At 42.7% G+C, this 24,022-nt stretch overlaps 1 protein-coding gene across 1 annotated transcript; it reads right to left on the reverse strand.

Annotated features, from left to right (window-relative positions):
- Positions 1-7,568: 7,568 nt before the first annotated feature.
- RRM2B (ribonucleotide reductase regulatory TP53 inducible subunit M2B) lies at positions 7,569-23,227 on the reverse strand. The gene is made up of 9 exons (XM_032223213.1): positions 21,614-23,227; positions 19,553-19,708; positions 17,393-17,509; positions 16,908-17,041; positions 15,218-15,312; positions 13,525-13,658; positions 12,441-12,545; positions 10,908-11,021; positions 7,569-9,127 (listed from the first exon to the last, which is right to left on the reverse strand). Exons 1-9 carry the CDS (start codon positions 21,674-21,676, stop codon positions 8,975-8,977), a joined length of 1,071 nt encoding a protein of 356 aa, XP_032079104.1. The 5' UTR covers positions 21,677-23,227; the 3' UTR covers positions 7,569-8,974.
- Between the last annotated feature and the right edge of the window lie 795 nt (positions 23,228-24,022).

A 24,022-nucleotide genomic window follows, 5' to 3' on the forward strand; every position in this document is an offset into this window, starting at 1 on the left:
TAAACTTCAACTCCCAGAATTCCTCAACTCCCAGAATTCCTCAGTCAGCCTGCTGGGTAAGGATTCTTGGAATTGAAATACACACACATCTTAAAAAGTTGCCAAGATTGGTGAAGCCTGCTGAAGTCCCTGCAGTATTTAATCTATTTTACTTGCAAAGGTTTTCTGCTGAAGCCCCTACAGTATTTAATCTGTTTTACTTGCAATGGTTTCTCTTTTTTACTTCTAGCACTAAGGTAAAGGTAAAGGTTCCCTCGCACATGCATGTTAGTCTTTCCCGACTCTAGGGGGCGGTGCTCATTTCCGTTTCTAAGCCGAAGAGCCAGCGCTGTCCGAAGACATCTCCGTGGTCATCTGGCCAGCATAACTAAACACCAAAGATGCATGGAATGCTGTTACTTTCCCACCAAAGGTGGTTCCTATTTTTCTATTTGCACTTTTACATGCTTTCAAACTGCTAGGTTGGCAGAAGCTGGGACAAGTAACAGGAGATCACTCCATTACACGGCGCTAGGGATTCGGACCGCTGAACTGCTGACCTTCTGATCAACAAGCTCAGTGTCTTAGCCCCTGAGCCACCGCGTCCCTCCCTAGTACTACTGCCTCCTAACCTAGCAGGAAAAGGAATAACATCTTTATACACATTATTAGGGTCTCTAGAATTAGATGTCTGTGACAAATTGTCTTCATTGTAATATGAAGCCGAGGTGGCACAGTGGTTAGAGTGCAGTACTGTAGGCTACTTCAGCTGATTGCGAGCTACAGTTCGGCAGTTCAAATCTCCCCAGGCTCAAGGTTGATTCAGCCTTCCATCTTTCAGAGGTCAGTAAAATGAGGGGGCAATAGGCTGACTCTGTAAAACCGCTTAGAGAGGGCTGTAAATTAAGGTGACCAGACGTCCCGCTTTTGGCGGGACACCCCCACTTTTTAATGCATTTTCCCGCGTCCCGCACACTTTTTTAAAAAGCACGCTTTTTTTGGCGCTCGCAGCTCCCGCCCATCAGCTGCTAGCTTGCTGGGCTGGCTCATCGTTCTGTTCTATCTGCTACCTACAAATTTAAGCCAGCCCAGCCTGCCGCTCATTGATTTAATTGGCCAGGACTCCAGCCAATCAGTGTGCTGGCTGGGATGGAAAATTTTCCATCCCAACCAGCTCACTGATTGGCTGGACTCCTTAGCCTGAGGACGCCTGCGCGAGTCTCCATTTTCCTTTCGTCTTTTGGGGTTGCAGCTGCGCTTGTTGGTGAGTAATCTAATCTAATTCTAATCAGAGAATTTTCCGCTCGCCGCGGCAGGAGGAGAGGGTGGGGGCAGCAGCAGCCGCCCGCACAGAACTTCCTCTCGCTTCCGGGGCTCCCGCCGCCCGGCAGAAGCCCCTGAAGCACGTGGAAGTTCTGTGCGGGCGGCTGCCGCTGGCCCCACCTCTCCTCCTGCCTCTTCGTGAATGGGATCGCCGCCTCCGAGACTGTGGGGGCAGCGGCAGCCGCCCGCAGAGAACTTCCTCTCGCTTCCGGGGCTCCCGCCGCCCGGCAGAAGCCCCTGAAGCGCGTGGAAGTTCTGTGCGGGCAGCTGCCGCTGGCCCCACCTCTCCTCCTGCCTCTTCGTGAATGGGATCGCCGCCTCCGAGAGTGTGGGGGCAGCGGCAGCCGCCCGCAGAGAACTTCCTCTCGCTTCCGGGGCTCCCGCCGCCCGGCAGAAGCCCCTGAAGCGCGTGGAAGTTCTGTGCGGGCAGCTGCCGCTGCCCCCACGCTCTCGTTCGTGCAGAGAATTAGCCTCGGCTTCTGAAGGGATCGGGCCGCCACTTTAACTTTCTCCTCCTCCTCCTCCCCTTCCGCCCTCAGCAAGAGAAACGGCAGCCGGGCCGGGGAACGGACACTTTGGCAGGGCTTCCACAGCGCTGTGGAAGCCCTGTCAAAACGCACGTTTCCCGCCTCGGCTGCTGAAGGGATCGGGCCGCCACTTTAACTTTCTCCTCCTCCTCCTCCTCCTCCCCTTCCGCCCTCAGCAAGAGAAACGGCAGCCGGGCCGGGGAACGGACACTTTGGCAGGGCTTCCACAGCGCTGTGGAAGCCCTGTCAAAACGCACATTTCCCGCCTTGGCTGCTGAAGGGATCGGGCCGCCACTTTAACTTTCTCCTCCTCCTCCTCCCCTTCCGCCCTCAGCAAGAGAAATGGCAGCCGGGCTTCCGCCACGCCCCCGCGCCGCCGCTTTTTCTTCTTCCCCGGCCTTCCCAGTTAGCTTGCTTGAAGCTCCGAGGAGGCGGGAGGAGGGTCGCAAGAGTGGAAGTGGGGGGAGGTCTCCCCGGCCGGGAACAGCTGAGAGGCTGCCGGCCCCTTTCGCAGGAAAGTTAACTTTTCTTGGCGAAATCCTGCCCCCCCCCCCCCCGCGTGGTTGAGTGGTCGGCTGTCCTCTTCCCGTAAGCCGCCCGGAGTTACCTGTGTGTGAGGTGGGCTGCCCTATGCATTTGCGTGTGTGTGCTGGAGAGAGAGTGAAAAAGAGAGGGAGAAATAATTATATTAATTAGATAGATCAGTCTTTCTCCACCTTGGAGACTTGAAAGTGTGTGGACTTCAACTCCCAGAGTTGGGAGAAAGGGAGAAAGGAGGAGAGAATGAAAGGAAGATGGAAAGAAGAAAGAGGTAAGGAGAGGAGGATGGAAAGGAGAGAAAGAGGGGGAGAGAGGGTAGAAAGGGGAAGAGGAAGAGCAGGAGTAGGAGAAAGGTAAGGGAAGAAGGAAGGGAAAGGAGAGCAGGAAGGAAGGAAGTAGAGAAGGGAGGAAGGGAGAAAAGAAAGGGAAAATAAGGTGGTGTTATAACAGGAGGAAGGGATGGTAAACAAAGCAACCCAAACTGTATATTATAACCTATTAAATGAAATAATAAATGTATAAGAATGATAAATGTTAAAACACTTGTAACCAAATGACATGCTATATGTGATGATGGGTCTTTTTCTTTTTGTTTTGTTTTGTTTTTATTGTTGTGGGTATGTGTCGTCTATGTAACAAAAAAAAAAGTTGATAGGCAAGAGGAAGGAGGAAGGAAGGAAAAAAGAAAAAGAGGGAAAGAGGAAAGAAGAAAAGATGGAACTAGAAAGGAAAGAAGGGAGGGAGGGAGGAAAGGGGAAGACAGGGAAAGAGCAGAAAGACAGAGAAGGTGAAGGTAGATAGGCAGAAGGAAGGAAGAAGGAAGAAATAGGAAAGGAGGGAAGGAGGAAGGAACAGAAGCGAAGAAATGGAAAGAGCAGAAAGACAGAGAAGGTAGATAGGCAAAAGAAATGAAGCTGAAAGAATGGAAGGAGGAAAGAAGAGAAAAAAGGAGGAAGGGAGTGAGTGAGGAAAGAAGAGAGGATGGAAGGAGAAAGGAAGGAAGAGAGGGAAAGAGCAGAAGACAGATAAGGTGAAGGTAGATAAGCAAGAGGAATGAAGGAAGAAGTGAGGAGTCTCGAGGAGGGGGAAAACATTTAGTGACCAAAGTTACAATGGCATTGAAAAAAGTGACTGATGACCATTTTTCACACTTAGCGACCGTTGCAGCATCCTCATGGTCACGTGATCAAATTTTTGTTTGGCAACAGATTCGTATTTATGCTGGTTTCAGTGTCCTGGGGTGACCTTTTGACACAATTTTTTTTTTTAATCAAGCCCCCCCGCCCCCCCCGGTCAAGGGCGTCCCTCTTTTCCAATCTGAAAATCTGGTCACCTTACTGTAAATACACTATGAATAGAATAGAAAGCATTATGAAGTGATATATATCTAAGTGCTATTGCTATATCTAGTCCTTTAATACATCCCACTAAATAATGTCAACTTCCAGCCACCCTATAAATTAACTTCCTACATAGCTGTGCTGGTTCTGAAATCTGAATGTCTGTCCTGACCTTAGAAAGGTAACTAATAACTTTAAAGCATATGTTGAAGATCATCTAGCCCAGTGATGGCTAACCTTTTTGTCATCGCATGCCAAACGTATACACGACAGTGAGTGCATGCCCGCCTGCACCCATAATGCAATGCATGTGTGACCCCATGTACTCCTTGCGACCCCCATGCATGCACATGCAAACCACCACCACCGTGCTCCCCTGTACATGCACCCCACCCCCTTACCCATTTTTGGCTTCCAGGTGCTGCAGGAAGACTTCTAGGCCCAAAACAGGGCACGGGGGTGCTGTGCGAGCCCCCAAAATGCTATGCAAGCACCCCCATACATGTGCCTTCCTGTGCATGCATCCCCCACATGTGCGGCAGACACCCGAAGACCAGCTGACTGGCAGGAGGTGCACGCACATGCGTAGTGGAGCTGGGCTGGGACAATGGCTGCCATGCCTGCAGGGAGGGCTCTGCATGCCACCTTTGGCACATGTGCCATAGGTTCGCCACCATGGATGTAGCCATTTCACTGAGAATTGCTAGGTAAGCTCCCCGTCGGGAGAGCGAGTGCGTTCAGCAAAGCATTGTGAGAGTTGTGTTGGAAAACACACAAACCAGTATACAGAGACACTGCAGTTTAAATAGGCTTTTACTTTCGTGGAAATAGAGGTATCAGAGTCCATCAAACAGTCCAAGTCATACACAGATAAGTCAGTCAGTCATCAATGTCTTTCAGTTAAGGGATAATCCAAATAACATAGTCCAGTAATCATACAAACAGTCTGGTACACAAAGTTTGCTAGCAGTTGCAAAACTTACAATAGTTCACGGCACTTTTTAACAGCCAGCTTCCAAAACACTCAGATCAGATCAGCCCAGCATCTAATGAAACAGAGAGCTAACAGTCATTCTGGCTCCCTCTTATGGCCGATTGAGGAAAACAGCAACCAATCACATTTTACAGTATGATTTAAAGAAACAGGTACAACATTGTTACATGATTTATATATTGCCAATCCAACCGTTAAATTATATTCCTAACATGAATGATATGTACTTTTATTTCTCTTCCCTTTCTCGCCATTTTAAGTTTCTCAACTTTTTAAATTGTTTAATAATAGTTTTGAGATCAGATTTGTATGGAAGGAAACGGTAGTAGTTCTGCTTCATGAACTACATTGGTTACGTTGGTTTTCAGGTGCCGAGTGGACTTGGTTCCCTCTTGGTTCCCCAACCATTTCTACCAATCTGGTAAGAATTGGTAGGATAGGTGTGCTCTGGGTCCTGTCCACAACCCACCATCTTGTGGGACTTCACTACCACTGCTTCTGCTTTCTGCAAGGTTCAACCTTATAGTTTCTTTGTTATTGTTGTTAGTTGTGAAGTCGTGTCCAACCCAACCCCATGGACAATGTTCCTCCAGGCCCTCCTATCCTCTACCATCCTGTGGAATCCATTTAAGCTCATACCTATTGCTTCATTGACTCCATCCAGCCACCTCATTCTCCGTCATCTCCTTCTTCTTTTGCCCTCAGTCTTTCCCAGCATTAGGCTCTTCTCCAGTGAGTCCTTCAAGGTGCTAGTTTCTAGGAAATCACTAATAGTTTGTTTTCCTATCAGACTCTGGATCAGACAATTTGTGACCTCACTTGAAAGATTGTTATGGTAATTGACGTTTGAGTGAATTTACCAATATGCTATCCCCATATTTGATGCTGCCCTTTTTTTGAGACATATGCTGCAGGAACTAACCAATTATATTTTAGGCTTCAGGCTAGTTAAACTCAGGCAGCATAGTTAGACTGTGTTTAGAACATTGTGTGGATATTAGCATGCTTACTGAATTAACCTGGTTGCTTGGCAAAATAAATAAATAAATAAATGATTGGCTAATTTCTACCTCAGGGTTAATAGGGTGTGCAAATAATTTCAAATGCATGTTCAAATTGCCCATTTTGAGTGCAAAACAGCTATTCTGGGCACCACTTGGACTCTCCCAATCACTTTGGAAGTATTTTGTACATCAACAGCTGTTCCATATTAAAAATCCTGGAATACTTCCAAAATGATTAAACCAGCCCCTCTTGACGCAAAACAGCTGTTTCATTTTCGCAAACTTGAAAAAGAACATTGGAAGGTCAATATGAATTTGAAACATTTTGCGTATCCCTAACTTCTACTATCTCTGGCATCTTAGGGATTGAATTTGGGTTCAGAGCATATGTTTCCACACCCAGCTTTTCAGTCTAGTTAACAGCTTTGTGTAAATTGTGACGTGTTATCCTCAATGGGTCCAAACAGAACACTCACAAAAGAAAAACAATAATTTGTTCTCACAATTTTTATTTAAATCATTTTGTATTTTTTTTCCAAAATGTATGAATGACAAACTAAGGAGCATTCTTTACACTGTCCATTCTAATATCATGTATGTCATCCATTTATGACATTTTACTGGTGAAAAAAATAAACTCAATTTAAAAGATTTTATAAGACTTAATGCAAGTTTTATGTCATTAATAAAATGACTTAATTGGAGTCTTATACATGAAGCAGGAATATTAGAAAAAGCTTTAAAATCCACCCAACAAAATATCTCAATATCTGTTTCCTTAACTACGGCTGAATCCAAGACCAAACAAATTTTCACGCACCGAAACAGAGAGCTTTATAAACTTCAAATCTTTCAGGATTTACACTGATAATACAATTATAGACATATTTACTCTAGCGTAAAACTTGCTGAGTTCATCAGCCAAACCTTTTTTTTTCATATTACAGTTCCTGATAAGGCCATTTTTGCAATTACTTCAGCCTCAAAGCTATGGTCGTCTGTGACCAGGGGAGCCTTCGCCCAGGTTCGCCTGGTGCACCAATTGCGACCCTATCTGGACCGGGAGGCCCTTCGGATAGTCACTCGCACCCTCGTCACCTCAAGATTGGATTACTGTAACGCGCTCCACATAGGGCTGCCCTTGAAGAGTGTTCGAAGACTTCAGCTAGTCCAGAATGCAGCCGCGCAAGCAATTGCGGGTGCACCTAGGTACACCCACGTTACACCCATCCTCCGTGAGCTGCACTGGCTTCCCATTGGTCTCCGGACACGCTTCAAGGTGCTAGTCATTACTTTTAAAGCCCTACATGGTATCGGACCTGGTTACTTGAGAGACCGCCTCCTGCCAGTCACCTCCCAAAGACCTATTAGATCCCACAGATTAGGCCTCCTCTGGATTCCATCTGCCGGCCAATGTCGGCTGGCGACCCTCCAGGGGAGGGCCTTCTCTGTAGCTGCTCCGGCCCTATGGAATGATCTCCCTGTTGAGATCCGGACCCTTACTACTCTTCCGGCCTTCCGCAAAGCGACCAAGACCTGGCTGTTCCAGCAGGCCTGGGGCTGTTGAATTATCCAGCCCCATTCTAAGTTATGAATGTTGTTGAATTTTTAATTGTTGTTTTTTTATTTTTATATCCCCCCTTCCCTTTTTATTTGTAAGCCGCCCTGAGTCTTCTGAGAGTGGGCGGCATACAAACTAATTAAATAAATAAATGGTGGGCTCAAAGAAGACACTAGGCTTGTAATCTGTAACCCACAATCTGATTACACATCACAAACCTTACAATGGCTTAGCATAATGTGTCAAACCCTTGTCAATTCCTGACACTATTAGGGGGTGATTTATTTCATCCCTATGATATATTTCATCCTTAAACTATGCTTCTATTTGGACTGGACCAGTTATGAACAAAACTGTTTCATAACCCAGAGATTATGGGGGTTGAAATCCAAGATATCTGGAAGTTACTAGTGCAAACTTCCAGAAGAAAAAACAATGATATCCGGAAAATTGTTGAATTATCTCTGCCTTACTCAGCCTTCTTTACTGGATGCTCATGGAGAAAGCTTGACAAAACTGCTTTTCCCACATAAACATTAGCTCTGATATTTCACAAAAGCAGCTTCAGTTTTGTCAATTACCTCTATATTGTTTTTCTCTTTTTAAAATATACTTCGGTAGCCAAGTTATCTGTTCTTCACCATTCACATTCTAAATAAAGTTATTTAAATTTTATCCTACTACATACATCAAAGCTAAGTTCATATGATATCATTATGCATAAATTATTAAATTACCCCAATTTTCTAAGTTTGCATGACAAAAACTAATAATAGTCTGGATTCAGGCAATACACTAACTTAAAATGCTCTGAATAGTTTTTGGATCAGTATGTGACATAAACACATTACTTTAAGCACTGATTTGTTGAGAAAATAGCTATGTTTGTATAACAAGGACAAGCTATCTTGGTTCATCATGCTGAATAAGCCAAAGCTTTATGTAAGGTGATCAGTGTTATGTTATGTGGGTTCCTCCAATCAAGTTTACAGCCAAAATGAAGTTTTGGGGCCAAATGAAAAATCCTTCCCAAACACATGAACTTCAGACATTGTGCTGATTTGGCTAACCAAAATGAATGATAAAAGATTATAAAGTGCTTATGTCATCCTCTTCATTTTCCCAAGTACAGTTTTCTCTTACGTAAAAGCAAAATCTCCACCAAGTCCATTTTGATACCTGCCGATTGCGTGGCTATGTCCATATTGTGGTCCTTGAAACAATGCAGAGGTGGTTTTCCATTGCCTAGGATGTTTTTCGAATCTAGTTTGCAGTCTTAAGTTTCTCTGATAATCTCCTATCCAAGACTTTATGCTAGAACATCCCTTTAAGACAAAAGAGCATGTCTTTCATCTCAGCTCAAGAACAGAGGTAAGAAGAAATGTTTTATAGTGTAATCATTCTCATCATCATAAAAGCTTTCCACTCTAATGATAGGATTGGATTTGATCAAAAAGATCAGCAGCTAAACTTCAACCTGACTGTCACAATATAGTTTTAGAAAAGTTGCATGATATTACAGATGAATTGTTATTAAGAGTGTATATATTCACACAACTTGTAACCTATTTGTAGAAACTTTTCTACCAACTATTAATAGTTAATAAAATATTCCAAGAATACCCTACTTGGATTGTAAGAGGTTTCTTGTCATCACTGAGGATGAATGCATAGTTTGGCTTTGTCAATCTTCCAAGTAGGCAGCATCAAAAATCAGCATCTAAAGTAAATACTTTATTATTTGCTTGGGACATAACTGCAAAATGTTGATATTCTGAAACCCTCCTCTCAAAGAAATTGGTTTTTCCTTCCAGGGAAATGTTCTCCATGAAGTCAAAAGGGTTTTCTGCTTGAAAGACCTGAGAAAACCAAAAGGTATTATTAAAACATAGGAACTGAATGAGGCACTGCAAGGACAAATCCGTCTTTGGTGATTGCTAGGGAGCATTTCCATTTAGCCACATTTGGTTTCTTCCTCTTTGACTGATAAGGATGACCAGGAGAAGGCCAAGATAGTTCAAGTTTTCTAAAAGCCTTCACTTCTGCAAAGATTGACAGATCGTTCCACTTTGCTCTCTACGTTCATATCTTTTTCCAAACATCACCTGTTCTATCACATTTCCCTAACACTTTGCATATTTAAACAACACACGAAAATTCGCAATCTCTCCAAATACACAAATATGTGTATGCTGTTGTGCACGTTTATCACTAAGCAGTGGGGGCTACAGCTTGTTTGTCTGCCCATCAGCAGAATATTTCTCCAAAAACTGAACAGAATAGATTCAAATCTGCTGATAAGGAGATGCAACAAGTTCCTTCATTACGGAACAAAGGATAAACCAGATGCCTCTTATGGCCGTAAATGGAGAGACACTGGGCTTTTGCAGAAAATCAGGAGATTTGGATTGTGAGATCAAGAAAAGCTTTATTTTGGCCAAAAGGCTCAGACCATGTAAACCCCCATCTGACGTCTGAGCGAGGTTCTTAGGGAGAAGCGTGTTCTTATAACTTCCTCAAAACAGCTAACACAGAAATGTGCTAAATCATTTCTATTGGCTAGGCTCCTTATTGCTAGGCAGAGAACCATGCAGGAAACACTAGTTTCATTCTGACATACGTGGTTAAGGCCTAGTCTGCCTCGCAAGCGAGACCTCCAACTGACTTGACCTACTTACAGCAGGTGTTAGCTTTTCCGGTTTGACATTCAAGTTTCCTGAGTTCAAGCTTCCTATCTCAAAAATGCTTTTTGTACTTTACAAAGCGCAAAGATAAAAATGACTAAAGATCATCTAACCTGACCCCGACCCATCTCACTCTTATGTCCAAATCTCACTTTACGTACTGCCTTAGGGCTGAACTACAAAAGCTGTGCTTTGCCCTATTTCCCAACCTTGATAAAAACTGTTTTTAATTACTTAGGCCAGACTTTACAATAAAAGATACCTTTCACTTGCCCTTCAGACCTCCAGAAGGTCCCTGAAGCCTCCGGAGGTCTTAAACCAACCCTAGGAGCAAACCGGAAGTCCGTTCCCGAACTAATGGTTTTTTGCGCTCCAGAGGCTCCAGGGGAGCTCCTGAAGCCTCCGGAGGGCGTCTGGAGGGCAGGGGGAGGCTCTTTTCACCCTCCCCAGGCTCTTATAAAGCCTCTGGAGCTTGGGGAGGGCAAAACATGGCTTTAAAAAAGGCTGAACTCAGCTGGCTAGTTTGTGCATGCATGCTGGCCAGCTGACAGGGCAACTCCTTGTGTGCCCTGAGAAATGGCTCCACATGCCACCTGTGGCACGCGTGCCATACGTTCACCAACCCGGCCATAGCCTATTGCCTTTGCAAGCCTCATTTTCTCCGTTTGCTGCAAGGAGGTAAATTGCTGGGAGGCAGAGGCCAAAGGGTGGGTGCCGGTTGATGGGTGGGGCTACATTCCATGTATAAGACGTACCCAAATTTTCACCCTCTTTTGGGGGGGAAAGGTGCATCTTATACTCCAAAAATACGGTATGCCACTCATACACAAATACAGAACAAACCTCATTCTCCTTGCAAAACAAGAGTTCAGACACTACTTTGAAATAGATTTAGGAAAAGTTCTCCTCAGAGGGCCAAAGTTCCCTGCAAATACTTTAAGGTAAATTACTTTACCTTAGGGAAGCCCAGTTCCAGGAGTAGCCTATCAGCCACAAATTCAATATACTGTTTCATCAGAATACAATTCATTCCAATCAATCCCACAGGTAAGGCCTCTGTCAAAAACTCCTGCAATAGTAAAAAAAAAGAAAAAAAGAAAGAAATTATTTCAGAGTATTTTCCAGGAGTATTTTCCCAGTTTGATTCACATGTGTAGCAATAGAAGCTCTTACACCATAATAATTCTGGAAGTGTGAGTCACAGCGATATAGTGGTTCATATTGAACAAGGATCAGTAAGATCTGGGTTCCCAATTCACAAAGCCCCAAAGATTTTTGGCCATTTTTGAAGTTTTTCCGCAGGGACTATCCCCTGAAACCATTAGAAATTTCAATTTGTGGCAGCTTTTGGAGGGTTTCAGAGCTGCTCCTAAAGCTTTGGTAGGATACGGGTGGGAGGGAGAGAGAAATCTCCCCCACCTTAGTAGCAGCTATGTATAGTAATAATTACTTACTTTAAATATTAATCAATTTAATTGTGGTTTGTGAACCATGCTGTGAACCAGGGGTGTCAAGCTCGATTTCATTGAGGGCCACATCAGGGCTTTGTTTGACCTAGGGTGGGTGGGTAGCAGCCTGGGAGGGTGTGGCCAACTCAACATCACTTGTCAAGGCTTCATTTATGGCTGTGATGGCCTGCTACAGCCCTCTGCCTGAAAAAACAGGTCAGTGAGGCCGTGTGTGGCCTCCCCGGACTCCATTTTCACTGACAGAGGGCTGTAGGAGGCTGTCATGGCTGAAAACGGAGCCTGGGAGGGCTGTGCCCAAGCTCCATTTTCACTGGCAGAGGCACCACAGGCCAGTCCTTCACTGTTTTGAGGATAGCTTCATGGGCCAGATCTAAGCGCCCCACGGACCGGATTCAGCCCACGGGCCTTGAGTTTGACACTCCTGGTTTAGAATATTGTGCGAGCTCAGCCAATTGTGCTTCATTCAGCAAGTAAGTGACCTGACCTTCATGCAATGCATTGGGCAATCACAGCAGCAAATCACAAGGGTATAAACCTTGGGTAGGGTGGTTGTTTGCATAAACACACTAAATCACAACTACTCCACCACATTTTAACCTAGAGGATTTATTAAACCAATCCAGATGGCCACATTATAGCAATAGCAATAGCAGTTAGACTTATATACTGCTTCATAGGGCTTTCAGCCCTCTCTTAAGCAGTTTACAGAGTCAGCATATCGCCCCCACAGTCTCGGTCCTCATTTCACCCACCTCAGAAGGATGGAAGGCTGAGTCAACCTTGAGCCGGTGAGATTAGAACCGCTGAACTGCAGATAACAGTCAGCTGAAGTGGCCTGCAGTACTGCACCCTAACCACTGCGCCATACATTAGGGTGTGTATTATGCAAATTCAGAAAATTACAACTGAGTCCCTCATATTAAAGTTCATCATAGGCCAAAATGGTCTTATAAACACAGACTGTATTATTTTGAGATTGATCACAATTATGTCCAGGCAAAGGGGTTTCCTCTCCTCACCTTTTCAATTTCAACTGCATTGACAATGATCTCTTTCACCCTTCCCTCCAAAGGTTTATTCACTAAATGCTGAAACATCAGGCAAGCAAAGTCGCAGTGGAGCCCCTTAAAGAAATAAATAGGACAGAAACATTAGATATTCAACTTTTTTTTAAAAAAAAAAAAGCAGAAGACATTTTTTTAAATGTAAGAACTACTTTAAGCCTTTGTGGCTTATTTTTAAAAGTTAAAATAATCAACTAACGACACACGTTAGCAGCAACGATTTAAAATGTGTTTTAAAACTTAACGTAAAATAAGATGTGCATTAATGGTTTTTGTCTACATCGAAGATGTCTCCCGACATCTCTTGACTAATTTACAAACATGCTTTGCATACCCCTATTCCTTGCGAGTACGGTTTAGGATGGTGTTTCTCAACCTTGGCAACTTGAAGATGTCAGGACTTCAACTCCCAGAATTCCCCAGCCAGCATTTGCTGGCTGGGGAATTCTGGGAGTTGAAGTCCAGACATCTTCAAGTTGCCAAGGTTGAGAAACACTGGTTTAGGACATTTCTAATTCAGAAGTCGTATTTATTCCCCACTCAATATCTTAAATACAAGAGTAGTATGTTGTGGACTGGGAAAACACACAACTCCTAAAAATATTGGTAGAATTGGGAAATGTGTTTTCTCAAAACTACAACATATTGCTGTACTAAAAAATAAATGGTAGCATTAACAATATTCTTGTTAAACAGCATTCTGTGGATTTTATTTCAGATTTTAATGATGTATGAATCATAATCTTTTCAAAATAGTAATAATCCTCATCAGTTAATTGCAAAAGGCAGCTTTACTTGGAACAGCTTACATCCTGCAAACACCATTGAAAACTCCTTATCCCAGGTTCCTGAGGAGGACTCATTAGGTGGATAAAAGTGCCAAATCCGGTCTAAACATCGGGTGACTATGCAACCAGCCATAATACATCACATTTGTAGACTGTGCAAGTCTCCACAAATAAGAGAGTCTACAAGTAACGCTGCTTCTCTGAAAGCATCATATTTAACCTTATTTAAATATGTTTGCCCCACTCCTTACTTCATCTCTGCTAATAAGTTCGTTGGAGAAAGTAAGGCCTGGCATTAACCCTCTCTTCTTGAGCCAAAATATGGCTGCAAAAGCACCAGAAAAGAAGATTCCTTCGACAGCAGCAAACGCAATCACTCTTTCACCTGTTTCAACAAAATTAAAATTTGTTATCAGACCATTAGTGATACTTCTTCAAATTGTAAAAAAAGAGAATAAAACAAGTTTCTCCTATTTTACCCAGCCAGTGTGTGAAGTAAATGCATTTGAAGTGTAGAAGGTGGGAAACACTGGGGAAAAAACCACGACCCTTCCAAATCTTGATTAAGGTAAAATCTCACTAACAAGGAAACAGCACCTACTGCATCTTGTATAAATACCCTGGACATTGTCTCATTTGGCTTGTTCTATTAATTCCAAAGAGATATTTCAGAAAACCTCTTAATTGCTTGATTTTCCCAGAGGAATAGCTTTAACGCAGAGACTTCTGGAATCTGCATGTTCTTAAGAGGCTGATGTCAACTTCTAGGATGTAGAATAGATTGAAGAAATATATGTAAATATAGAATCTATTGGAATGGCAAAGGTTTATTTCACTGTCATTCCTGTGAGAAAATTATTTATCTGAAAAGTGGGCAAGGTTCAGAAGGTAAGAAGCCACCTGCTGGACTTGTTTGATTGATTGACTATCTATCTAACTATCTCTCTATATATATAGTTTGACTAGAAAGACAGATAGACAGACAAACAGATCTATCTATCTATCTATCTATCTATCTATCTATCTATCTATCTATCTATCTATCATCTATCTATCTATCTATCTATCTATCTATCATCTATCTATCATCTACCTATCTACCTATCTACCTATCTATCTATCTATCATCTATCTACACCTACCTACCTACCTACCTACCAACCAACCAGTGGTGGGTTTCAAATTTTTTAGAACCTCTTCTGTTGGTATGGCCTGCTTTGTGGGAGTGGCTTGCCGGCCATGTGACCGGGTGGGAGTGGCTTGCCAGCCATGTGACTGGGTGGGCATGGCCAACTTGTAAAGTGTGGTGAAACTAACTTAACAATGCTCTTGTTTAGTAACCAAAATGTTGGCTCAGAAACTCTGGCATTTGAAGCACACAAGTCTTAAAGCTGTCAAGTTACCTTGCACCCCTAACCCTTTAGAAAAAAAAAAACCCGGGGTGTTCAAACTTGACAGCTTTAAGACTTGTGGACTTCAACTCCCAGAATTCCTCCTCTTGCTCTTCATCAGATGATGTGCAGACAGGCGGGGGGGGGGGGAGTCTGGAACTGGTTCTAAACAGCACTGTAGATTTGTGGAGCCTCTTCTATAGAAGAGGATAGAATTGGCAGGAACCTACCCCTGTTACCTACCTACCTACCTATATACCTACCTACCTACCTACCTATACCTACCTACCTACCTACCTACCTATCTATCTATCTATCTATCTATCTATCTATCTATCATCTATCTATTTCTAGATATAGTTTGGATAGATACATGATAGATGATAGATAGATAGATAGATAGATAGATAGATAGATAGATAGATAGATAGATAGATATGACAGCAAAGGGAGAAATTAAACCTCTGTTCACACAACACACTTACCCATAAATAATTGAACTACTATTTATTCAATTAACCCAATGAATAACACATACAATGGAGGCACCTACCAAAAGTGGCTTCTCTGTCTGTTATCCACCTCATTGCCCAATCTGCTTTCTTCCTGACACATGGCATTGTTTCAATAGCATTAAATAAAAAGTCCCTGAGAGGATGGGGAAGGAGGGAAGAGGAATGGAGGAAAAGCAAAAGACTGTAAATCTGGGTAGCAAGACTGACACAAAAGCATAGATTACTTGCGGTGACAAATTAGCTTCCATCCAAGGATACCAAGGATGCTTTTAACATTGCACCTTCATTTCTCACTGATCTAGGATCTTCTGAAACTACACTAGCATAAGCTAGAAATCTCTTCTGCAGTTTGAAAAAATTGTCACATTTGTTAAGTAAATCACTGCAACTGTTATATTAGTAACACGGTTGTTAAGTGAATCTGGTTTCCTCATTGACTTTGCTTGTCAGAAAATCACAAAAAGGAGCACATGACTCCAGGACACTGCAACTGTCATAAAAGTGAGTCAGTTGTCAAGCATCCCAATGTAAATCATATGACCACGGGGATGCCACAACTGAGAAAAGTGTGAAAAATAGTCATAAGTCTTTTTTCACTGCTGTTGTAACTTTGAATGGTCACCAAGTGAACTGTTGAAAGTTGAGGACCAGCTGTATAAACATAATAGAACTTAGACTTAGCAATAGCACTTAGACTTATATACCGCTCACAGTGCTTTACAGCCCTCTCTAAGCGGTTTACAAAGTCAGCATATTTCCCCCAACAATCTGGGTCCTCATTTTACCCACCTCGGAAGGATGGAAGGCTGAGTCAACCTTGAGCCAGTGAGACTCGAATTGCCAAACTGCAGGCAGCTGGCAGCCAGCAGAAGTAGCATGTAGTACTGCATTCTAACCACTGAGCCATCTCGGCTCTTTTAAAGGTAGGACAGAAATAAAACAAAAAAGTTACAACAAATACTGATTTTCCTAAGATCAAGCAAAAACTCTTCTTCTCCCCCATTATAAGCATAAAAAAAATACAAACATCCACGGATATGTCCTTGCAATGTTAAACGACTGTGTTGTGGCCCGCCAGCAGGGCTGGCAGCAGATTCGGACAGTGAGAAGGTTGGAGAGGAACATGGGCCAGTCTTGGAGTCTGGGGAAGGCTCTGACAAGGGCTCTGTGTCGAGGCAGAGAGGGGGCCAGAGCTGTATGCCAGTTATCAGCTGCCTTCAGAGTCAGACATCAGTAAGCCAGACGAACAGCTGGAGCCTGTTCCCAGTGTGCGCATGTGCAATGTTGCCAGACAAAGGGAACAGCTAAAGAACAGGGGTCAACTTGGGAGTAAGGCCAGAGGATGAATGGCCCCTCCCAGAGGAAATAAAAGAGGAGCAAAAGGGGAGTGGAGTTTACAGGAGACACTTCATTCGCTAACTGGTTGTGACTCTCAAAGACTCCTTGCCAAGTTCTGCAGATATCGGCCTGTCAGCTCTCCAAGCCTGATAAGGTCTGTGACTATAAATCCTCCCCTGAAAGACTTAGCCACTTGTGAATGAGCGGAATTCACAGGTAATCAATAAAAGGATTTTCTGTTGCGACCAGGACTTTGTTTCATGCTCTTGGGAAACCTCGGTCAGAACACACGGACGGTCTCCCATTATACCTAGACTAGACTATACATGAAAATTACAAATAAAGACATCTATAAGTCCTCTACATAGTGGTCATACTTACACTAATTACCTTTTCTCGGGATCTTTGATGTAAGTGTCTATTAACAAACTGTACATCTCAGAATGAACGTTTTCTATTGATATCTGGAAGCCATAGAAACAGCGAGCTTCTGGGATCTGCACTTCTTGGCTAAAACGTTCTACCTGTCAATGAAAGAAGTCAGATATCTAAATGTTCATGTAAGACCAGGTTCACACACTGCACTAGACCACAATGTCTTATGTAAATGACTATTTTCTTCCAAAAGAGCATCTCTGGGTATAGCGAATATGATATACCCATATAGGATTCCCAAGAAAAAGCAGTTGAAAGTCAACATGATTAGTACAAACTTCATTAAAAGTAAGTACTTAATAGGGAAATATCCACAATGCTCCTTATGATGGACAACAAATACATGCAAAGTACAATTACAAATAGATGTTTGATTGCATGCAATGAAAAAGAAACACAGCATCGAAGTATTACAGGCTACATCAAAGGAAGTATCTTACCAAGTTTTCATTGACAATTCCATCACTGGCAGCAAAAAAAGCTAGGATATGCGAAATAAAATATTTCTCTTCTGGTTTTAGGTTGTTCCAATGAGTAAGATCCTTTGACAAGTCAACCTATACAAAAAGAAATATAGATTTACACACTTGAAATCCTCATTGTTTACTGAAAATTCTGAAAAGCAAAATAAATGTCTAAGAGAATATACCCTATAACTTCAAAGAGGAGCATTCATGGGGGGGGAGGCATTTTTGATAAAGTTGGTAGCTGCAACCTCACCAAAGTTCATTCTTTTTCCATATTTTGTAATATGCATTAAAAAGGGTGGGGCTTCTATCATACAGCTCTTCTCAATCTTGACTTTCTTTTAATTGCCTTTGCAGATTCTCCTAATAGCCTTCTAACCATATTCTCCCTGGTGGTGTCTTGTAATGAAATATGTTATTATTAAATGTAAAGGATTATTACACTCACCATCCTCTGCCAGGATGGGTCTGTGAATAATTGGGAGTTGTATTGTAATCATCTGGTGGTTACCTAGTGAGTAGACACTAGTTTACTAGAAATTATCTGCCTAAGTTTACACATAACTTGCCACTAATGGAGAGGGAAAGACAGTGAAAACACATACAGCTCATTGTGTGATTTATTACAGAAATCCTTCTATCCCTGAACCATGCCAGAAAACAAAAACAAATAAGCCCCTCATTGCCTACTTGCATTGCTCATGCAAGTAGGCAGTGCGTTTGTTGTTTTGTTTGCAATGGTGACTGCCTTTTTATAAGAGGAACTGACTCTTTCTTAAAAGCAACTTAAGCTAAATGTAAGGAAAGTATGTAAATTAGAATACCAGATTAGTGAACAGAATTTCTTCTGCACCTTTGCTTCTCTCTCTTGGCTGCCTTATGGTTTAAATATATCAAGGACTTTTCAGTTGTTAGATCTTGAAGGATCTACTGCAGGGTTTGAGTTTCACCGTATGGCCCAAGATGCAAAGTCACTTTTCTGCCAAGATGGAAATAAAAGGATTACCTACGCTCTGGGTAGAAATCTGTGATCGCTACTAGAAGCTGATCATATTCTTTCCACAAAAAAACTATTTCACTCTGGTATTCACACATTCTTGTGCTGCTAACACTGTTGCTAGCGTTAGGCTAGGGGTGAATAATCCATATGTAGCTTCCCAAATCCCATCTGCAATGCCCAGAAAAGTAAGGGTTGAGCACTTCAAGCCTTTACTTTGAAGGCTAAAGTTTAAGAGGCAGAAGGTATATTTAAGTCCTGCAGAAGTCATGGTGTTATTTTTGTCATACCCTTATGGTCCCAAGATAGGAAAGAAAAAGAAAATACAGACAGCCCTCGACTTACAACACAACGGCTTGTTTAGTGGCTGTTCAAAGTTACAATATCAGTGAAAAAAGTGAATCAAGTGTCTACTCGCTAGGTAACCACCAGATGATTACAATACAACTCCCAATTATTCACAGATCCATCATGCCAGAGGATGGTGAGGGTAATAATAATCCTTTACAATATCAGTGAAAAAAGTGACTTATGACCATTTTTCACAGTTATGACCACTGAAGTAAATCCCTTGGTCATGGGATTTAAATTCAGATGCTTGATAACTGGTTCGTATTTATGAAGGTTGCAATGTCCCAAGGTCATGTGATCACCTGTTCTTACCTTCTGACAAGCAAATGTCAATGGGAAAGCCAGCTTCACTTAACAATGTTACTCATTTAACAACTGCAGTGATTCACTTATCATACGTGGCAAGAAAAGTCGTAAAATGGGACAAAACCGGTGGTGCAATTTAGCCAGTTCTATCCGGTTCGGGCGAACTGGTAGCGGTGGTGATGGGAGGCTCCGCCCGCCCACCCGGATGTCATCACGTCCCATTTTTGACGCTCTATGCATGCTCGGAAAGGTCCTGCACATGCATGGAGGTGGCACGCACATATTTGCGAACCGGTAGCGAAAGTAAGTTGATTTCACCCCTAGGCAAAACTCACTAAATTTCTCATTTAGCAACATACATTTTAGGCTCAATTGTGATTGTAAGTCGAGGACTACCTGTATAGTCCCTAGGCTGACATTGCAGCCCGCCCTTGGGTTAGTGCCAGTCACCTCTGCAACCTGTCTTCTGCACAACTCACCTCTTCTACCGTCCAGAAAGAAGCTTGAGCCTGCTTGTACATTTTCCATATATCGGGGTACTGGATTGGAAAGATGACAAATCGATGGGGATTCTTCCTTAAGAGAGGTTCCTCATTTGATTTTAAGTCATTTTCAAGTCCATCTCTGGGCAACTCCTAAAGAAAAAAGCAAGAAATCATGCAGGTGCTGTTTTCAGCAATACCCCTGATTTTCCTTAGCTTTCATCTAAGAAAAACAAGGCGGATCCTATTAATCTAAACATCAATTATATTAATCTTGTCTTTCTCAATCCAGAATCAATCCCTGATTCACTGAAAGACTGTCTTGATGGGGACAATTTACACAGCGAGTACAAGAATGCAACTTTCAGTTCACCGAAATGTGTGCAATGCGGAGAAGGATAGCAATAGCAACACCACAACTCTGATGTACACTTTTAGCACGAGCTTTCTTGTAGCCCATTTGAGGGGACTCGCTTTATGCTGCAATGATAAGCCAAGCTTTTCAATCACAACTCCCAGATCTTAAAGCATTTGGGGAAACCAAGTCAAACCCAGGCATTTTCGATGTCTAATGTCCCATCTAAAAACTGGAAGCCAGTACTATAGAAACACAGCAGCAGCTAGCTCTTCTCAATCATCAACTTTAGACCCATGTTAACTATTTAAAGCCTAAATAAGCCTCATCGAGGGAAACTCCTAGAGACCATTTGCTTACTAAGATTTTCTACATTCCCCCAATCATTTTTGGGCCAAAAATAACATAACATGGAGCTTTTTGTTACTTCAGTGAAGACAGGATGATGCCCTGAAGACATGGAAAGTTGTTACTACTGCGTATTGACCTTAGACAGCTTACACTGTACACAGTACTTAACTGAATTGTGCTTTACTTGCAGGCTTACAGATTGCAACCAGAATCAGAATCTAAGATCCAGATGCCTAGCTTTGAAGGCTGGTTTGAGCCCTTTTGGGGTATATGTTGCAGGATGGATTTGCCATCTTTCTTATTGTAAGATATTCTATTTTTATTGTGTTGTTTTGCTTTCATGAAGTGAGTCAGGCAGCATCTAAATAAATATCTCTGCTGCCCATTGTTAAGTAAAATATGGGACAAAGGGATAATCAATCTCTGAAAACACTGGTATCAGACAGAATACTAGAAGACATTTAAAAAACCCAATTTGGGAATAATTCAACTGCCTTGAATTGTTTAACATTTTCATAATTTTTATACCACCTTTATAACTGTGAAAGTATACAGGTAGTCCTCGACTTATGACCACAAATGAGCCCAAATGTTCTGTTGTTAAGTGAGACATTTGTTAAATGAGTTTTGCCCCATTTTATGACATTTCTTGCGACAGTTGTTCAGTGAGTCCCTGCAGTTAATAAAATAGTAACCTGGTTGTTAAGTGAATCTGCTTTCCCCATTGACTTTCCTTGTCAGAAGGTTGCAAAAGGTGGATCATGTAACTCCGGGACGCTGCAATGGTCATAAGTATGAACCAGTTACCAAGCATCTGACCACATGTTCCAGGAGATGTTGCAAAGGCTGAAACTCTGAAAAACTGTCGTAAGTTGTTTCAATGCTGTTGTAACTTTGAATGGTCACTAAATGAACTGTTGTAAGTCGAGGACTACTGTACCGCACTTGACCAAGCACCTGTGCAATTATGATAACCATCAAAACAAAATCAACAACCACTAAGTGCTTTAAAAGCTATAAAATGACAACTTTTCTAAAACCCAGCCCAAGAAAGCCTATTGGACTATGCATAGGGGATCTCTAAGAGGGAGCGGAAACCCCAGAACTGCGGGTCACAACTCCTGGCATCAGGGGTCTTCAACCGTGGCAACTTTAAGACTTGTGGACTTCAACTCCCAGAATTCCTCAGCCAGCTTTGCTCTTGCCCGCCTCTTTTGCCAGAGCAAAGCTGGCTGAGGAATTCTGGGAGTTGAAGTCCACAAAGTCTTAAAGTTGCCAAGCTTGGAGAGCCCTGCTCCAAAAGACCTCCGCCGCCTTCTGTTAGGCCCGTCGGCGTCTCTCCGCCCGTTTACCTCGCTGCTTTCCGGCCTCACCGTCCCGTACGATCCAGGGCAAGAGCCGCGAGGCTCGCTCATGGCGGCCGGCACCGCTCCTCCCGGCGCCCTGGAAGCCAGCAAGGGAGAGGGGAGCCCGCGGAAGGCTCGCCTGACCTTGGTCTCCTTCTCCGCCTCCTCCCGGGGCGGGAACTGCGGGCGGCTGCGAAGGGCAAGGCGGGAACAGCGCCGAAGATCCGATTCCGAAGTCGTAGAGTCGAACGAGGCTTATTCGCCAGTCACTTTTCTCGCTTCGGTCTGCGGATATCGTCCCCGCGCGGGACGCCTTCCCGTGTTTTGACGCGCAGCGACTCGGGCTGATGCCCTGCGGCCGGGAGGAAGCACGCGGATGTCTGCAGTGCTGGGGATTGTTGTTAATGTAGTAGTGGGGGCGTCCTTGCAAAATGGCTGGAGGTTGGGGGGGGGGGCTGCCTCTTCATAAAATGGCTGCCAGAAGCCCGTAAGCAGATTCAAAATAATGCTTTATCAGCATTCTGCTTGATCCTCCTTGCGCCTTGCAAAGACACCATTCCAAAAACCACCTTTTAAGAGTATTGGGCCGACTGGTAGCCCAGACCTGTTCTTGCAAATCAAGATGATGCTGGAAACTTTGCTTGCACTTGGCCACCGTTGCATTTGTTTGGTTTGAAACTTCTTCAATGTAAAAAGGTGGGGCAGGGACCTAGAAGGAGACGGCAATACTCCTGTGGGTGTCCAGAAGCATTGCACTGGAGGAGGGCTTAACTCGCAGCAACAAAAGATACATGGAGTCATCAGTCCCATTGCAAAGGCTTAAATCTTCATGTCAAACAGCAGAAAGTCTTGGCTTGACATGAGGGGCAGCAGCTGGTTTAGGATTTTGAAAAATGGTATAAAATGTTTCTATACTATTGTGTTTTTCTTGCCAGAGTGTATCTCCGCTTCAATTATACAATAAGTAAGATACAAACCTGCCTCCAAATACTATTTGCTAGGAAACATCAGGCTTATTTATCTCATGGGCTTTATAGTATATTATTCAGTTTATCAACTACTGGAAAAGACAGATGTCTGTTAGGAAATTTCCCATTGGATCTAGAATGCTCTAAATTCTTGGGTCATGAATCATAAACTCAGTATACAAGGTGTAAGTGGTATTTGCAAACATCAGCCAAAAATTTCACTAAAATTCAAATCATTTAAACAGATTACTTTTGCTATGCACTCTGTATGTCTTGAAATGTCTAGCAGTATACTTTTGCAGTGACAACTCTTGTCAGTTGTGGCCTGTTCCTTCTCTGGAGTTCAATGTGTACAGCTGGGACTAATATAGCACAACTATATTACTGTGCATGGAAAGTATGGTCTCCCATGCATTAATTTCCTTCCTTATCATTTACCTAATGTCTTATTTTTTTACAGAAAGTAGACAAAGGTGAAGGACTGGGGGAAGAGCCACTGCTGAGGCAAAAATGAGACAAATGTGGCATAATACAATTCCAATAAATAAATAAATAAAATTATAAATGTATTTGAACAAACGTCTCAAATGAAATTATAATTCACGGGAAGATAAAAGGGATGAGGGAAGCACATTTGGACTTGAAAGATTATGATACCTATTATAAGGGTTAAAATAAAGATAATTATCTGTATGGCATTGGTTTCTTAGTCTGATCTAATCATCAGATCTTAAAATAAATGCAAATTATATAAGATTTTAATATACCCTTAAAACAGCAATTAAAAATAAATTGCAACAAATAAAATCAGTTTTACAAAGCATGTTGTTATTTCTTTAAAATGTAGACAGTAAGAGGGTAGCTTCAAAAGAGAGAGGAAAGTTATTTCTTACCAAAGCAGTGAGAAGTAAAAAGGCTTGTCTAAACAAAGTAGCAATGTGAAAATGTCTTGGGGCAGGTTTCATGCTCTAATATCTTGGTCTGTGATAAGCAAAGAATATGCACCTGAACCTATTTCAAATGAAGGTCCTGGGAAGGAAAGAATTTTCAAAGGAAGTTTACCAAGATGTGCAGACCCTTTTTTTCCTCCTTTTTATGTATGGCAGTTGGTATGATGGGGGTTGAGAATGAGCCATTTGATATGGGAAATGCACCAGGCTAGAAACCTAGCGTTCCACATTAAGCCTAAAGCAGGATAGTCTTGGGTCAGTCCTAGGAAGCAGGCAATTACAAACCACTTCTGAAATTTTGCCAAAAATACTCCAGGGACTAGTCCAGGAAGCCATCAGGAGTGAAGAGAAGGCCCCAAAAAATTGTTTAGATGTTACTTCTCAAATAGAGGTTTTAGTGCAATCCTATGTGTATTTACTCTGGACATTTTCTGCTGTTTGCTAAGTCTCGCTTCCTAAAAGTGTATCTGGAATTTGCTCCTGAGAGTGGGGAATTG

Source organism: Thamnophis elegans, chromosome 8 (genome assembly GCF_009769535.1).
Source record: "Thamnophis elegans isolate rThaEle1 chromosome 8, rThaEle1.pri, whole genome shotgun sequence".
NCBI lineage: Eukaryota > Metazoa > Chordata > Lepidosauria > Squamata > Colubridae > Thamnophis > Thamnophis elegans.

Bases quoted from the DNA above. Each gene is read 5' to 3' on its own strand.
- RRM2B (XM_032223213.1), bottom strand. From the start codon at position 21,676: ATGAGCGAGCCTCGCGGCTCTTGCCCTGGATCGTACGGGACGGTGAGG. The intron at 13,659-15,217 runs GTAGGTGCCTCC...TTGTTGAAACAG, and splicing joins AGACAGAGAAGCCACTTTTG to GTGAAAGAGTGATTGCGTTT. The intron at 11,022-12,440 runs GTGAGGAGAGGA...TTACTATTGCAG, and splicing joins ATGCAGTTGAAATTGAAAAG to GAGTTTTTGACAGAGGCCTT.